General features: G+C 42.5%; 3 protein-coding genes across 12 annotated transcripts in view; all 3 read left to right on the top strand.

Annotated features, from left to right (window-relative positions):
- LOC139331568 (protocadherin alpha-C2-like) overlaps positions 1–13221 on the top strand; it is a 208430-nt gene that overhangs the window by 32962 nt on the left and 162247 nt on the right. Inside the window, exon 1 of one of the 10 annotated variants that reach the window (XM_070963096.1) lies at positions 1026–3407. The exons of 8 other annotated variants lie outside the window; for them this stretch is intronic. In XM_070963096.1, coding sequence (XP_070819197.1) covers positions 1044–3407 — 2364 coding nt within the window. In that variant the 5' untranslated portion in view covers positions 1026–1043. Of the gene's footprint in view, positions 1–1025; positions 3408–6598; positions 9161–13221 lie in introns of those variants that run through there. One more of the 10 variants, XM_070963077.1, reaches the window with a different exon arrangement.
- Positions 3541–6654, top strand: LOC139331695 (protocadherin alpha-8-like). Its single transcript, XM_070963324.1, has 2 exons — positions 3541–6349; positions 6583–6654. The coding sequence occupies exons 1-2, from the start codon at positions 3977–3979 to the stop codon at positions 6652–6654; spliced, it is 2445 nt and encodes an 814-aa protein (XP_070819425.1). The 5' UTR covers positions 3541–3976.
- On the top strand, positions 10014–12568 carry LOC139331696 (protocadherin alpha-7-like). The gene has a single exon (XM_070963326.1). The coding sequence runs from the start codon at positions 10163–10165 to the stop codon at positions 12566–12568; it is 2406 nt and encodes an 801-aa protein (XP_070819427.1). The 5' UTR covers positions 10014–10162.

Raw genomic sequence — 13221 nt, forward strand, 5'->3', positions numbered from 1 at the left:
CAGCTTCCTGCTTCTGTTGGCAAGGGCCGCTGGCTGATGCACAATACCAGAAACATGATTCACATGTAGACAGAGCTGCATAAACGGCATAAATGGGTTTTCTGTATTTCAAAAATGGGCGTCCAGTCTTCGTGCAGTGGGCGTCACAGTGTGGACGTCTGATCACAACCATTTCACATGCAAATAAATTGGCAATAAAGTGGCGTTCTATCAAAAAAGTAATAAATAAAATTAAAAAAATTAAAAAATCCATTTGCATTTGATTTTGTTCAAAGCCATAACACGATCAATGTGCTCTGGTTTGTAAGAGAGGGTCTGACTGGACCATTACTGGACGTGGAAACAACGGCCGTCTGGTGTTGGTGTTGGTGTTGGTGTTGGTAGTGTTTATCGTCATTGTGTGAAAGGCACAATTTAAGGAGGAAAAAGGCTGCTGGTCTGCTTGGTATAGCTGTCCGTGGTACTGAAATGCACTGACGACCGTTTTGAAGGAAGAATATGCGCAAAGCTAATGCAGACATAGTCAGTATTATAATAGTTTCCTCTTACACGTCATTCATATTTCCACTTTGAAGTATTGACTGCTTAAATTCTAGCTGGGCATGCATTTCACGTCTTCACACTTTTCCTTTGTTGTGTATTTGGAGGAAAGAGAACAACAACACATAACCCCGGCGATGGCGGAGCCCTTTCTACAGCATTACGCGCTCGTGGTCATGTTGTTTTTTTCATAAAACCTGCTTTATGTCTGCTTTTGCTGTCATATCCCTAGTAGGATTTTCTGAGGAAAAATTGCATTTTAACAGCTTTAGATCGTCAAAAATGCTGCCCTCTTGGTGTCACTGTTATACCAATAAGGCCATAAAGGACCATCAGTCCCTCCCATTAGAAAGCTTTTGTTTGGTACCTCACAGCAGAGGATACATTTGACTTCAGCATACGAGACGAATGTTACGGCGTGGTGTGTTTTGTACACATGCAATACTGAACGGCTCGGATATACACACTTGAATTGCAGCAGAAATACGTTCCTGTGAGTGCATATGTGTTACTGGATAACGATGGGGAGCGAAAGACGACGTCGATCAAGCGACCACTGTTGGTTTGCTTTTCGTCTTTTCTTACTGCTGATTTTCGTAGAGCAGGCTTTGGCTGAATTACGGTACTCTATTCCAGAGGAGATGAAAGAGGGAACTGCTGTAGGAAATGTTGCAAAGGATCTCGGTCTGGACAAAACTTCTTTAGCTGACCGACGGTTACGTGTTGTATCTGGATCTAAGAACGCTTTATTCGAGGTAAACCCGGACAATGGTGCCTTACAGATCCGTAAAAAAATCGACAGAGAGGAGCTGTGTCAGGGAAGTGGCGCATGCTTGATTGAGTTGAAAATCCTTGTTGAGAACCCTTTGGAAATACACTATGTTGCTGTAGAAATTACTGATGTAAATGATCACTCTCCCGCTTTTCCTGAAAAGGATCTGCAATTACAAATAGCGGAACATGCTCCTCTGGGAACTCGATTTGAGCTGCATGCGGCCCGTGATCCCGATGCTGGAATTAACTCTATACGTACATATACATTAACGTCAAATGATCACTTTGATATCGATGTTAGTCAAAGCGATGAGGACAAAATACCATTTTTAGTTCTGAGGAAGCCCTTAGACAGAGAACAAAAGAATAAACACTTTCTGTTCGTTACAGCAGTTGATGGAGGTAAACCTCAAAGAACAGGCACCCTTAATGTTTCAATTACTGTTCTTGATATTAATGATAATCGTCCGGTATTTAGTCAGGAAACATACCAAACAGAAATCTATGAAAACGTCCCAGTTGGTAGTACCGTTACAAGAGTGAATGCAGTTGATCCGGATGAAGGGACTAATGGGGAAGTAGAGTACAGCCTGAGCAAAACATTAGTCCGTAAAGTTTATGACATCTTTGAATTGGATAGTTTGAGTGGACGAATTAAACTGAAAGGAGTGTTGGATTTTGAAGAATCTGAGATTTATAAACTCGATGTTCAAGCATCGGATAAAGGAACACCTCCATTAACAAGCCGGTGTAGAGTTATTATAAAGATAAAAGACGTCAATGATAATCCACCAGAAATAGAAGTTACATCACTGTCAAATACAGTGTCTGAAGATTCAAAACCTGGAACAATTATTTCTCTGATTAGTGTAACAGATAAAGATTCCGGTGTGAATGGAAAAATAATTTCACGCATAACGGAGGATGTTCCTTTTGAATTAAAACCTTCCTACAAGGAGAACACATATTCAGTTGTCACGACGGGATTTTTGGATCGAGAGGAGGTGTCACATTATGACATAACAATACAAGCCACTGATTGTGGTGAACCTCCCTTATCCACTTATAAAACTCTCAACATTCAGATATCAGATGTAAATGACAACAGTCCACATTTCGATCAAAATCCATTACAGTTTTATCTTGTCGAAAATAATGTTGCTGGAGCATCAATATTCTCTGTAAGCGCAACGGACAATGATGGAAATGACAATGCAGTCATTTCATATCGTATTGCTAGAGGAAATGATGTAACATCATTCCTAAATGTAAACTCTGAAAATGGACACATCGCCGCACTAAAAAGTTTCGACTTTGAAACAGTGAAAACTTTCCAGTTCCAAGTTGTTGCCACAGATTCTGGAACTCCGTCACTGAGCAGCAACGTCACAGTGAACGTGTTCATTCTGGATCAGAACGACAACGCTCCAGTCATCCTGTATCCACTCAGCTCCAACGGCTCTGCTGAAGGTGTGGAGGAGATTCCCCGCAATGTCAACGCAGGACACCTGGTGACCAAAGTCAGAGCCTATGACGCTGATATAGGATATAACGGCTGGTTACTGTTTTCACTGCAGGAAGTCACTGACCACAGTCTCTTTGGTTTGGACCGCTATACAGGACAGATCAGAACACTTCGCTCATTCACAGAGACAGACGAGGCTGAGCATAAACTGCTCATACTGGTCAAAGACAATGGCAACGTTTCCCTCTCAGCAACAGCTACTGTTATTGTCAAAGTTGTGGAGCCCAAAGAGGCTTTTGCAGCGTCTGATGTTAAAAGTGCAGCAACAGTTGAAGAGGGGAATGATGTAACTTTTTATCTGATGATAACTTTGGGCTCAGTTTCAGTTCTTTTTATCATCAGTATCATCGTGCTGATTGCAATGCAGTGCTCCAAATCCACAGACTATACTTCAAAATATCTACAAGAGACTAATTATGATGGGACACTGTGTCACAGCATCCAGTACAGATCAGGAGACAAGCGGTACATGTTAGTTGGACCCAGAATGAGTATTGGATCTACTATAGTCCCTGGCAGCCATGCGAATACACTAGTGCTTCCTGACAGGAGGAGAGCATCTGGGGAGGTAAGCTGATTTCCATCGCGGAACTTTTCATTTGCCTCTTTGTTTCTTTCACGGCTGAAGTGAAATTCTAGCACACAAGCACACGTATATTGATCTGTGATTTAAAACGTGTTTGGGGGCAATTTTTCGACAGGCGAGTGAGAGCATAATGTCGCTGGCCATTGTGCTGATACTGCACTTAGCGCTGTTCGTGTGTTTTATATTGCCACCGCCAGCAGTACGTACCCTGTATGCTTCTTTATGAAATCGCGGGTGTTGTATTGTATGTGTTGAACTTTAAACTGTGTTATATTTGTGGAAAAACAAACTCATTGGAAAGTGATCACTTGGTGTCAGTATGTGAGCACAAAAGTGTTTTAAGAGAAGCCTTTTGTCAGAGATACGGGTCCTCCCCTTTGTGGGATGGGTTTTCACATCCGAGTGCTGGACGCATCCTTGAACCTCAGAGCGAATATTCAGCATCTGCGATATGGATAATACTCTGTGAATAGCACACATTGTTCTAGGTCTATATATTTACTCATTTCATAAAGGAGTCATCATTGTGACTCGCCCGGACGCATTCTTATATGCTAGGTATGGAGCAGAATGGACAAGGATCATCGAGGGAGCAATGGCGGTGGATCGCTTTCATTGTTTCATTTGTTTGGCTTTGGAGCAGAGCTTCAGCGCAGATACGATACTCAATCGCTGAGGAAGTTAAAGAAGGAACCGTTGTTGGGAATATAGCAAAGGATTTGGGATTAGAGAAGAACACACTGAAAGAGAGAGGATGCCGTGTTGTTGAGGGGTCAGCAGAGTCATTTTTTCATGTAGACCAGAACGATGGAGTACTGTACGTTGACCGAGTGATTGACAGGGAGAAGGTTTGTGAACGGAGCAGTCTGTGTCTGATCAATTTAAAAACAGTGCTGGAAAACCCTCTTGAAATTCATTATGTAACTGTAGAGGTGCTGGATGTGAACGACCACTCTCCCACCTTCTCACCGAAAGAGTCACGTCTAGAAATTTCAGAGTCAGTTTTACCAGGGCTGCGCCTCCAGCTGCAAGCAGCACACGACCCCGATGTCGGCCAATTTTCTGTACACGAGTACAAACTTAGCCCGAATGATCATTTTCGTTTGGAGGTCAAAGACCGTGGAAAAGATGGGAAAATACCGATATTAGTTTTACTCAAGACGCTAGATAGGGAAACAAAGAAATGTCATAAATTGCTTCTCACAGCTATTGATGGAGGGAAGCCAAGTCAGTCTGGAACAGCTGAAATTACTGTTGACGTTTTGGACATCAACGATAATATGCCGGTTTTCAACGAAGAAACATATTCTGTATTTTTGGAGGAAAATGCTCCCATTGGCACAACAATTCTAAAAGTAAATGCTTCTGATTTAGATGAAGGATCTAATGGCGAGATTATATATGCACTAGGCAAGAATGTCAATAGCAGAATACGAGAACTTTTTCGCGTAGATCCAAATACAGGCGAAATTATTGTTCAAGATCTAATAGACTTCGAATTGGAGGAAAGTTATGAAATTGATATACAGGCGTCCGATAAAGGATCAGCTCCATTGAGGACAGACAAAAGTGTGTTGGTGAATATTGTGGATTTAAATGATAACATTCCTCATATAGAGGTTACATCATTTTCAAAGGCAATTCCAGAGGACGCTAGGCTGGGAACCACTGTGGCGTTAATAAGTGTGAATGATAAAGACTCTGGTCTAAACGGAAAAGTTATTTGCTCATTTAGTGAAGATGTTCCGTTCACATTATCACCTTCAACACAAGGCAACATGTACTCCATTGTCACAAAATCGCCCCTAGATAGGGAAAAGCAGTCAATTTATGATGTCACGATTGTTGCAAAAGACGCAGGTGTACCATCGTTGTCTTCTGAAAAAATGATGAGTATTGTTGTTTCAGATGTGAATGATAACAGTCCAGAGTTTTCAGCAAGCCCCTACACATACTATGTTACTGAGAACAACTCTCCAGGAGCTTCGCTGTTTTCCGTGAGGGCATCAGACCGCGATGAGGGTGATAACTGTCATATTCTATATCATATTTTAAGAGACGGGAAAGATAATAACAAACTCCATTCATTTAATCTCAACATAAACTCTGAAAATGGAGAGATTCTGGCCCTAAAAAGTTTCGACTTTGAAACAGTGAAAACTTTCCAGTTTCACGTTGTTGCCACAGATTCTGGAACTCCGTCACTGAGCAGCAACGTCACAGTGAACGTGTTCATTCTGGATCAGAACGACAACGCTCCAGTCATCCTGTATCCACTCAGCTCCAACGGCTCTGCTGAAGGTGTGGAGGAGATTCCCCGCAATGTCAACGCAGGACACCTGGTGACCAAAGTCAGAGCCTATGACGCTGATATAGGATATAACGGCTGGTTACTGTTTTCACTGCAGGAAGTCACTGACCACAGTCTCTTTGGTTTGGACCGCTATACAGGACAGATCAGAACACTTCGCTCATTCACAGAGACAGACGAGGCTGAGCATAAACTGCTCATACTGGTCAAAGACAATGGCAACGTTTCCCTCTCAGCAACAGCTACTGTCATTGTCAAAGTTGTGGAGCCCAAAGAGGCTTTTGCAGCGTCTGATGTTAAAAGTGCAGCAACGGTTGAAGAGGGGAATGATGTGACTTTTTATCTGATGATAACTTTGGGCTCAGTTTCAGTTCTTTTTATCATCAGTATCATCGTGCTGATTGCAATGCAGTGCTCCAAATCCACAGACTATACGTCAAAATATCTACAAGAGACTAATTATGATGGGACACTGTGTCACAGCATCCAGTACAGATCAGGAGACAAGCGGTACATGTTAGTTGGACCCAGAATGAGTATAGGATCTACTATAGTCCCTGGCAGCCATGCGAATACACTAGTGCTTCCTGACAGGAGACGTCCATCTGGAGAGGTGAGTAGATATTTTAAATCGATATATATGCTGATTTAAGGATACATTTTATATCACGTCCTTGACCATGATGCGGAAGTCGGATTTTTGTGAACCTACATGATGAACTTTTTCAGTAAAAAAATATTTGAACATGCATAGTGTCACTTAGCATAGATAATATTAACGTGGTTGAATGTATTATCACACACATTCACAAGGTGGCAGTACCTTATCAGTATAACGCCTAATAGCGTCTCAGCACAGGACATTTCCGAGTCCGTCCCTACTACGCTCAGTCTCGTCAGAAAACCTTTAGCTGGTAGACTTGGAATAAGCGCATGGTCACCGTTTTTGTATTTTGTAAAATACATTCCAAGGAGATACAGTTATATTTCAAGCTTTGATGGAGACACCCATCTTGACAAGTGGACGATAATGGACGGGTTTCGATTCGTGGTTTTACCTCAAAACATGAAACAAAGAGGATGGGAGACATGGCGACTGCGGCCACGTTTACTCGTCGCTTTGGTTTTATTTTTATTTTTGAGAGCAGCCTCGGCACAATTGAGATACTCGATATCCGAAGAGCTCAAAGAGGGAACCTTTGTTGGGAATATAGCTAAAGATTTGGGAATAGACCTGAATTTGATGAAGCAGAGGGGATTCCGTATTATGCCCGGCTCGACTGAACCTCTTTTCAAGGTAAATGAGAATGACGGCGCCCTCTATGCGAACCAGAAAATCGACCGGGAAGAAGTGTGTAAAGAGAGCAGTTCATGTTTAATTTACCTGAAAACTGTCCTCGAAAACCCACTGGAAGTACATTATGTCACCGTGGAGATAACAGATTTGAACGACCACTCTCCCACATTTCCAGAAAAAACAAAGAGGCTAGAGATCTCAGAGTCTGCCTTGCCAGGGGCACGATATCAGCTGCAAAGCGCACACGACCCAGATGGTGGTACCAACTCTGTCCAACAGTATAAAATCAGTCAGACTGACCATTTTCGTCTCGAGATTAAAGATCGCGGGAGAGATGGCAAAACTCCGATCTTACAATTACAAAGACAGCTTGACCGAGAGGCCAAAAGGAGCCACAGACTGGTGCTGACAGCTATAGATGGCGGAAACCCCCCAAAGACAGGCACAGTGGAAATATACGTAGATGTTCTGGATGTTAATGACAATATGCCAGTTTTCACCAAAGATACATATTCAGCTGTGCTGGAAGAGAACGCCCCAGTTGGAACAACAGTCATCCAAGTCAACGCAACTGACTTGGACGAGGGTCCTAATGGGGAAGTTGTTTATTCATTTGGTAGCGATGTAAAAGGCAGAATTCGAGAGCTGTTTGATATCGACTCTGTTACTGGGGAGATAATTGTGAAAGGCAGTGTAGACTTTGAGGAGCAAGACAGCTATGACATCGATGTACAGGCCTCTGATAAGGGAATCATTCCATTCAGAACAGATAAAAGTGTTATCATTAAAATTGGAGATGCAAACGATAATCCTCCTGAGATAGAAGTAGCATCGTTGTCAAGTGCTCTGTCAGAGGATTCCAGACCAGGGACAACCGTAGCGCTTATCAGCATTACTGATTTAGACTCTGGAATGAATGGCAAAATAATCAGTTATGTCTCCGAAGACAGTCCCTTCACATTAACTACATCAATACAACACAACATGTTTGCTGTTGTCACTAAGTCACAGCTTGACAGGGAACAACAATCAAAATATGATATTACAATAATCGCTAAAGACGCAGGTGAACCAGCTTTAACATCCGAAAAGACAATAAGCGTGTTTGTGTCAGATGCGAATGATAACAGTCCCAAGTTTTCAGTGAGTCCATATACTTTCTACATCACTGAAAATAATCCCCCAGGAGGATCTGTGTTTTCTGTAAGAGCGTCTGATCGTGATGAGGGTGACAATGCTCTCATTTCGTATCATATCCTCAGAGATGTAGGTTATCAAAATAAAGTGACGTCATTTTTAAATATAAACTCTGAAAATGGAGAAATTTTGGCCCTGAAAAGTTTCGACTTTGAAACAGTGAAAACTTTCCAGTTCCAAGTTGTTGCCACAGATTCTGGAACTCCGTCACTGAGCAGCAACGTCACAGTGAACGTGTTCATTCTGGATCAGAACGACAACGCTCCAGTCATCCTGTATCCACTCAGCTCCAACGGCTCTGCTGAAGGTGTGGAGGAGATTCCCCGCAATGTCAACGCAGGACACCTGGTGACCAAAGTCAGAGCCTATGACGCTGATATAGGATATAACGGCTGGTTACTGTTTTCACTGCAGGAAGTCACTGACCACAGTCTCTTTGGTTTGGACCGCTATACAGGACAGATCAGAACACTTCGCTCATTCACAGAGACAGACGAGGCTGAGCATAAACTGCTCATACTGGTCAAAGACAATGGCAACGTTTCCCTCTCAGCAACAGCTACTGTCATTGTCAAAGTTGTGGAGCCCAAAGAGGCTTTTGCAGCGTCTGATGTTAAAAGTGCAGCAACGGTTGAAGAGGGGAATGATGTGACTTTTTATCTGATGATAACTTTGGGCTCAGTTTCAGTTCTTTTTATCATCAGTATCATCGTGCTGATTGCAATGCAGTGCTCCAAATCAACAGACTATACTTCAAAATATCTACAAGAGACTAATTATGATGGGACACTGTGTCACAGCATCCAGTACAGATCAGGAGACAAGCGGTACATGTTAGTTGGACCCAGAATGAGTATAGGATCTACTATAGTCCCTGGCAGCCATGCGAATACTCTTATGGTCCCAGACAGGAGACGTGCGTCTGAAGAGGTAAGATCAAAAGCTTGACTCTCATTCCTGTAAGTTAGGCTAATTTTGTGTAAATACTTTCACTGAGATTTGTGAACTTGAAATTGAATTACATGCTCCTGTGTCCTCAGTGTCCTCTTCTGCAGATAACAGAAAATGGAACTTTTAGTCAAGCCAACTAGATTTTGCTGTTTTATTAAAATGATGATGCTGAACTGATAGGTGCAGGAAAATGGACTCTAGGTATTGACAATTTGTGGGCAGTTTCAATATCAACAAGATCCAAATTGACTAGTTACATAAAAATGCAATTAAAGAGAGCTGCTGTAATTAGTTGCATCACAGCTTCACACGTTTGTTTCCCACTGGTGTGGCAGAAGACTGCTACGTCTCCTTAGAGTACATTTTCTTTATTTTTATTAGAATTACAATCTTATCCCTCTCAGTGTGGTGGAAGAAATGAGCTGGTAGTTCAGCTGAGTGCTAGCTGTCGCTGTCCGCGGTACTGAAACATTCTTAAGTAAGTCCCGTCTTGGGCAAAAAGCGATATTCTAATATGAAGCATGCTGGTAATTATTGATATAATGTAATCCAAGTCTTTATGTTTCCATGGACAATCTGTTGAGTGAAGGTGGACGGGCATCTTTGCCTCCGTTGTGTCTTGTAAACTGGGATTTGGTGTGCATTTTTTGAGAGAGAAAAAAGCTTTATTTTTTGTGCAACGTACAAATGTATTTTTGCTGCTGTACAAATATTTACTGCAGTGTTATTCTTGATCACACGGTGTCAGTATATTGTTAAATAATACCACCTCAAGCTGTCGTCATAATCACGAGACCCATCCCCTTCTTCTCAAGCCACCCTTGTCAGAGCCTTTTACGTGCTGACGACTTGAATATACAATTTATCTTCAGAGCGAAATACTAATGCTGTGTGGGAGAATGGTTGGATTATGGAAACGAATGTGACGGGGGGATTTCACGTTAGTATTCGAGTAAAGGTCTTTGGAATTCTTTTTATCTAATGTTTCATCTTCACATCATGGAACAAAGACGACGTGAGACACGGAGAGAGCGGACAAAGTGGGTTGCCTACATGGTAGTTTTGGTTATGTTTTGGAGCAGAGCTTCAGGACAATTCCGATATTCCATCTCGGAGGAAATGAAAGAAGGAACCGTTGTTGGAAATATTGCTAAAGATTTGGGTCTTGACAAGACCACGCTGTCACAGAGGGGGTACCGCATTGTTTATGGCTCAACAGAGCCTCCTTTTCGAGTGAATAAGGACGACGGTATGTTGTATGTGAACCGGAAAATTGACAGAGAGGAAGTCTGCGACCGAAGCAAGGTTTGTGTGATTGACTTAAAAACCGTGTTAGAAAACCCATTGGAGGTCCACTATGTCGCAGTGGAGATTGTGGATGTGAATGACCACGCACCGAGCTTCCCCGAAAATGAAACGATATTAGAGATTTCTGAATCGGCTTTACCAGGAGCACGATTTCAGTTAAAAGGTGCGCGTGATGCTGACAGTGGTTCGCTGTCCGTTCAGCAGTATAGACTGAGTCATAATGATCATTTTCGCTTGGAAGTAAAAGATCGTGGTGAAGACCGAAAAACCCCCAGTTTAATTCTTCAAAAGCCACTTGACAGAGAGTCGCTGAAAACCCATGTGTTACTCCTGACAGCCATTGACGGAGGTAAACCTCCACGATCTGGTAACATGACGATAATAGTTGACGTCTCCGACGTCAATGATAACCCCCCAGTTTTCACTCAGGATTCCTATATAGTCCATCTAAAAGAAAATTCTCCTCTTGGTACAACTGTTATTCAAGTTAATGCAACAGATTTGGATGAGGGATCTAATGGTGAGGTTGAATATTCCTTTGGCAATGACGTGGATGCACAGGCGAGTGCGCGTTTTAATTTAAATTCAGTGACAGGAGTCATTACTGTTGCAGGCCCAATAGATTTCGAAGAATCTGGGAGATACGAAATTGACATCCAGGCATCCGACAGAGGTGCGGCAACACTGGCTACAGACAAGAGCGTTATTATACATATTGTTGATGCAAACGACAATGCGCCAGAGATTGAAGTGACGTCGTTTTCACATGCGCTCCCAGAAGATTCAAAACCAGGAACCACGGTGGCCTTAATTAGTGTTAGAGATTCGGACTCAGGTCTTAACGGAAAAGTTATCTGCCACATAGACCGAGACCTCCCTTTTATAATAACTCCATCTTTACAAAATAACATGTACTCTCTGGTCACCAAATCGCTTTTGGATCGAGAGCAACAATCGCAATACACAGTAACAATTGTTGCTAAAGATACAGGTGAACCACCCTTAACATCAGACAAAACTATAAACATCGATGTGTCAGATGTGAATGACAACAGGCCAGAGTTTTCACAGAACCCATATACTTTCTACATAGCCGAAAATAACGACCCGGGAGCGTCTATTTTATCAGTGGCAGCCCGTGACGATGATGAGGGTAGTAATGCTCTAATTTCATATCATATTTCAAGGAATACGGCAGGAGAAAATGTGCTGACCGCTTTTCTAAACGTTAACCCTGAAAATGGAGACATCGTTGCGCTCAAAAGTTTCGACTTTGAAACAGTGAAAACTTTCCAGTTCCAAGTTGTTGCCACAGATTCTGGAACTCCGTCACTGAGCAGCAACGTCACAGTGAACGTGTTCATTCTGGATCAGAACGACAACGCTCCAGTCATCCTGTATCCACTCAGCTCCAACGGCTCTGCTGAAGGTGTGGAGGAGATTCCCCGCAATGTCAACGCAGGACACCTGGTGACCAAAGTCAGAGCCTATGACGCTGATATAGGATATAACGGCTGGTTACTGTTTTCACTGCAGGAAGTCACTGACCACAGTCTCTTTGGTTTGGACCGCTATACAGGACAGATCAGAACACTTCGCTCATTCACAGAGACAGACGAGGCTGAGCATAAACTGCTCATACTGGTCAAAGACAATGGCAACGTTTCCCTCTCAGCAACAGCTACTGTCATTGTCAAAGTTGTGGAGCCCAAAGAGGCTTTTGCAGCGTCTGATGTTAAAAGTGCAGCAACGGTTGAAGAGGGGAATGATGTGACTTTTTATCTGATGATAACTTTGGGCTCAGTTTCAGTTCTTTTTATCATCAGTATCATCGTGCTGATTGCAATGCAGTGCTCCAAATCAACAGACTATACTTCAAAATATCTACAAGAGACTAATTATGATGGGACACTGTGTCACAGCATCCAGTACAGATCAGGAGACAAGCGGTACATGTTAGTTGGACCCAGAATGAGTATAGGATCTACTATAGTCCCTGGCAGCCATGCAAATACACTCGTGCTTCCTGACAGGAGGAGGACATCTGAAGAGGTAAGACTGATGCTTTGGATGTTTTGATTTTCCTATCCCCTGCATACTTAAGACTTTGTGTGACAAGTTTGTGATTATGAGTGAGAGAGAGCATTCTCTGGCAGTCACATAGCAGGGAAGATACACCTTCCTTCTCAGCATTTCTAGTAGTTACAAACATTTGTATTTATAAAACCAATAAACAAATCAGGGCAAAACATTTGAAAGCAACTTTGTCTACAAATCATTATGATTGTGGTGGTTTGCAATGTGATTTTTAATCATATATTTTAAATTGTGCTTATATCAGATGTGTCAGTGCATGACGGCTGTGGTTCATGGTGTTGAACTTTAGAGTTATAGGTTGCAACAGGAAGCATTTCCTCTCAGAAAGTGTCTGTTGTCGTGTGTATGTGGGACATATATTTCCTCTGAAGTTTTTAAGATTGTCCGAAACTGTGTGGATATCAGTTTCAACGCGTGGTGTCAGTGTAGTTCAGTGATCCTTTGCCTCTGGTCGCACTTTACGTCACGAGCTTTATTTCGACCGAGCCCTTGCATTTTTTCTCAAACAGCACACTTGGGCGTTAGATCGCGATTGGCGGCAACGTGTCTGTTTAATTGTAAGGAAAAGACAGACCTTGGACATCGTTTAGACGCATGATGCATTAAGTCTCACTGGTATCGCGACGTAATTACTG

This window comes from Chaetodon trifascialis, chromosome 5 (assembly GCF_039877785.1).
Source record: "Chaetodon trifascialis isolate fChaTrf1 chromosome 5, fChaTrf1.hap1, whole genome shotgun sequence".
NCBI lineage: Eukaryota > Metazoa > Chordata > Actinopteri > Chaetodontiformes > Chaetodontidae > Chaetodon > Chaetodon trifascialis.